The sequence below is a fragment of the Echinops telfairi genome, unplaced genomic scaffold (genome assembly GCF_000313985.2).
Source record: "Echinops telfairi isolate 266 unplaced genomic scaffold, ASM31398v2 ScPeMD7_7467;HRSCAF=8505_1, whole genome shotgun sequence".
Classification (NCBI taxonomy): domain Eukaryota; kingdom Metazoa; phylum Chordata; class Mammalia; order Afrosoricida; family Tenrecidae; genus Echinops; species Echinops telfairi.
In genome coordinates, this window is record NW_022111368.1 from 8054965 (window position 1) to 8059914 (window position 4950).

A 4950-nucleotide genomic window follows, 5' to 3' on the forward strand; every position below is an offset into this window, starting at 1 on the left:
ATGGCCTTTACCAAACTTTACACATAACAAATTTTCCTGTGAATCAAAGTAAATCCCAACATTGTCATGCTAAAGATATCACTCTTTCATAATGCTGTATCTGCTTTGAGAACGGATGTTATGGTTTTTTTTGAATAATAAAATAAAAGTAGTGGTATTAGAGGATATGTATTAGGACAATATTATAGCATATCTGTAATTATGATGATGATATATCATTCTATTCTAAATTCCTTAACGGCTTTTCTTCGATTTAGATAGAACAGCACTGTAAAGCATTTCCTATATTCTAAACCAGTTACTATTTCAGTTCTAAATATACATATTCATTATTCCAATCTCAGGAACTATTCTTGTCAACCTGACCAAAACTCAAAAATATTTCAGTGACAACTCCTTTTCTTGTTAGTTTACCTATGTGTTTTCTAATGTAGTTGTTTTACCAATAGAGCCAGAGTCCACAGAGAACAGACGCAATTGAAGTCGTTTACTTACCAGAATGCAGGAAATAATTTCCCCATTGTTTGCACCGATGGAAGACCTCACACTGTGCTATTTCATTTTCATGATGCGGAAAAGCTAAATCGATCCCACCTGAGTGGATATCCAATTGACTTCCAAACACCAAACTGCAAGAAATAGAACGATAGAGGGAAGTAATTCAATCAAACAATATATTTTTCCAAACTGTATTTTACACTTTTTAATGCAGTGAATAAAAATAAATGAATTTCAATTTTAAATCGATTTGCGTGATCATTTGAAATTTAAAATTGAAATTCTATTTTTACTTGCTCTAATTCATAGTGTTTCCTCCTACTAAAAATCCTTTGCTCCAGACAGAATACATCGTAGGTTCCCAAAGTATTTGGCCGACCACCCCATGTCAAGAAAAACAGAGGACTGGCTCAGCACCTCCCTGAGAAATTAACACTTTTGTCCTATAGCCCATAATCCAGGATAAAGTATAAGTATCTGCTCTTGCAGCCCCCCTGGATCATTCCACTGCCCACCTGGTGCTGGTAGTGCCCATTTTGTGAACCGCTACAATACATGGCTAAAGCACTTACACAAATCACCTTTTTAAAGCCTCAGTAAGTAGAGCCTAATAGATGCCTACTTAACAAGAGATCAAGCTACAAGAGACTTTTTCTATTGTCTTTCAAATGTTTAGCCATTATATATGAGTCATAGTGTCATGTGATACAGAATAACCTATTTCAGCCTCAGGAATTTCTCCTTTCACATTATGCTGTATACTCCCCAAAGAACGTATGTTCTACAAAACTGCACACTAGTATTAACAGGGCTGGTAGGAGAAATAGAATTGGACAGACCATTCAAAATCTATGCAGCTTTATCACCAGAACATTCACAAAAACGCATTCTCTGTTCACCTTGACCAGTCAAGGTGAACTGGAAGGCAGTTCAGAAAACGCTAACATTGCCACAACAATAGACAAACTCAACACGGCAGACTGACCGACCGACCGAGGCCATACAGTGGTTAAGGGCTCAGCTACTAACCAAAAGGCTGACAGTTTGCTGAATCGGTGGCAAAGGGATGAATGGAACTGAGGGGATACAGACGGACACAGAGCTCGGAGCACTAGAGGAAGTGCAGCCTCCACCAGCAGAGAGCCAGCAAGAGTGGGATGCAGACAATCGTCCAAATAGCTTACAGGTGGCTGCCACAGCCAGCAGAGCTCCTTTGCCCTCTGCTCCTTTGCAGCTCTGCTCCTACCAGTCTGGCTCCACTTGCCTAGGAAAAACTGCACACACACCAACCACCCTCAAAACAGAGCAGCAGCCCAGACCGTACGTTATTTTTACATCTTCACCAGTGGGCTCCCGAGCATCGATAAGGGCTTCAATTCCCAAGGTTCCTAGTTCAAAACCACCAGCTGGTCAGAGGGAGAAAGACAGGACTATCTACTCCCGTACAAGCTAGTCTTGAGAAATCACAGCCGCAGCTCTACCCGGTCCTACAGGGTCAATCTGAGTCGTCATCAACAGGAAGGCAGTGAATTTAGTTTAATTTTGGGTGTGTTTTTTAAGGGTATCTCTAAAAGTACTTAAAATACTATGAAGGAAAGAGTGATCACCACGGTGAAATGGGAGAGGCAGAATTTGGAAGGAGTACATCAGAAACCTCACCTTTACTTGTAATGATCAATTTGTTTTTAGGAAGGTCAGAAAAAACATGGTAAGGTTTACTAAAGATCAAGTGTAGGTCCATGGGTGTTCATTGAACTAGTCTCTGTTCTTTCCTGGTCTGTAAAATGAGGAAAAAGGTTAAGAAGAAATGAAAATCTATTTTCATTATTTAGATTTTTTTTCAACAAAACCATTTAATAACATTACCATTGGAACTTACTAAATTTCTAAATGTACTTCAGAGAAATGAATTAAATCTAATAAGTTATCTTTTGCAGCCCAATTTTTCATCCCTACAGTCAGTCCACTGTTAAAACTATTAAACATTTACAAATGCAGATATAACTGAGTGCTGGACGTAGCTTTGCTTGTCTTCTGATGAAAAACTAGACCTGCGCCTCATATAGACAGCCGCTTTTGAGGACTCAGGGGTTTACTGGATCCATTTCCAAAGGAACCACAGGTGAGGGTCTCAAGGAAAGGCTTTGGGGGGAAAGTGGAATTCCTCTTTGGTCTTAAAATAACGAACAAAATGTAGACGGGCAAGCTGTGGGGCTCTAGGCGTTCCCACCTGGAAGAATGGATGAACCCTAAGCAGGACTAACAAGCAAACCCGTTTTGGGATGAAGAATAGGACACTTGGAATGGGGCAGAGGGCGCTACGGAGATGATTACCTCCATCCCCAGTCATGTTTACATCTAACCAGAAGAAAGGAAGCATTTCATATAATGGCAGATTCAAAGTTGGTTGGATTTGTTGGGCTTAAAAGTTTTGGTGTTGCTAATAGTTTGTCAAAGCGCTTGGCGACGCAGTGGTTAAGGGCTCGGCATGAACCTGAAGCTCAAGGTTCACGGTGACGCAGCACTGGCTCAATGGCACTGGGCTTAACTGAAATATGAGGGGACTTCAGATAGTTCATGAAAAAATACAACTGAAATACAATTTTTCTGTACACATTTTGAACATTTTGTAGTCCTCTTGCAGTCTGTCATTTCCATCTTCATCAGACTGTCATCTTTCTAATTTAAACAACTGGTTATTGAAATGTCTGCACACCAATTCCTCCCTTACCAGCTATCTTGTTATCTGACATTTTGTATTTACAACAAAAGTGAAAGAAAACAACCTGGTTTGTGCATTGACAACACATCATGGCAGCAACATATGCCAAAGAGAAGAATGCTGGTTGTAATGGTTAAATTATGTGCCAACTAGGGTGGGCCATGAATTTCAGTGGTTTGGTAGTCATGCTAAGATGCAATTTGGTGGTTGTATAATGATGCAATTACCCTCTATTTGTGAACTAATGTAGTTATCTTCCATTTTTATATCAAGATGATTTTCACTTGCTGGTCTGTTTTTTGGAACCTAACTAGGAGCCTAAGTGAGGAGTGGGTGTAATAAACTAAAATGTATAAATTATATTAAAGTTAATAATAGTGCGTATGATCATTAGGTTTATATCCGCTTGGCTGAGCCAGGATTCTCAGTGTTAGGAAATTGAGGTCTAACAATCCCCCATGACGCGATCTAACAATGTGATCAACTCTATGGTATAGCTATAATCTACTGTGGACAACCAAGCACTTGTCACAATATTGGGTTGATGGCGTGTAACCTGCTGACCTGACTAAATAAGTAAAGGTATATCCATACGTTATGGTAGCCTGAAGTCACAGAATCAAATGCTGTAGAGCTCTATAAACTGACATGTACTCAATGACACACAGAAAAGCTTATTGTTAAATGAAAAAAGAAGCGTTCAGACGGATAAGAAGTACAGAAGCATAAGTGGTATACCTATCTTTTGTTTATTTTTATATAAAGTAGCTAACCAATGAACACTAAGGAAACAACTACTGAAAAACCTGCACGAAGGACAAAAGGGCGAGGACTGGGAATGAGATTAAGGAGTATGGCTTTCTGAAGAGTGGGGCTTACCAATTCGTTAACCATTTTAAAAATAAAATTGAAAGAAGCAAAGGGATATATGAAAACTAGAAAATTAAATAAAAACAGAAACAAATCAACTTAACTACATAGCCAGCTTACAAAAACCACAAACAATAGAAAAAAGGAATAAATTCAAGTTACTTTTGAATACAGTAGACCCTGAGAGGAATATACAGTAAGGATGAGATGAACAAGAATGTGTGCATACACTGTCTACCTTCACCTTCCTGCTGGGGGCCACTCTGGGACCTGCCAGAGCTCTGTGATGCTTAGAGCGCCATTGGATCTACATGACTTTGTACCCACCCGCCTGTGATCTCCCTGCTTTCTGCATCATTACGTGTGGCTACAGGACCCTGAAGGGGGACTTGTGGACTACCATCAGACTGATGAGCTTTGGCTGGATTGGGCTGGGATTGTTTTAATATATAAATATTTCTTGATATAAAGCTTTCTTACACATAAAAGAAAAGAGTATACATTCAAAACAACAAAAAAAAAACTAACCAACTTATGACAGATTAGTCATCCTGATTAGAATTGTATTTTGGTGCCATATAATAAGGCACTTCACCTCTGCTTTTCCTTCCCAAACCCATAACCGTGAGGAAAAAAGTCAGACAAGCCCACTGCCGGGGGCTTGACTCACTGCCATCCGGTCGATGCAAACTCATGACAAATCCTCCATCCTGGTGGAGAGCTGCCCCGGTGAGGTTCTGAGGCTCGTTGTTTAAGGCAGAGAAAGCCCCACCTGTCTCCCAAGGAGCCGCTGCTGGTTTGGCACAGCGGCCTTACACACCTTAGGGGCCAGGAGGCCACCCGAGCTCCTCAAGACTCTC

The 4950-nt window shown here is 40.2% G+C and overlaps 1 protein-coding gene across 2 annotated transcripts in view; it reads right to left on the reverse strand.

The window, feature by feature from the left end:
• CARS2 (cysteinyl-tRNA synthetase 2, mitochondrial) overlaps positions 1 to 4950 on the reverse strand; it is an 88115-nt gene that overhangs the window by 39192 nt on the left and 43973 nt on the right. For both annotated transcript variants that reach the window (XM_004704411.2, XM_045283955.1), the window contains exon 8: positions 496 to 629. In XM_004704411.2, the coding sequence (XP_004704468.2) occupies positions 496 to 629 (134 nt within the window). The remainder of the gene's footprint in view (positions 1 to 495; positions 630 to 4950) is intronic.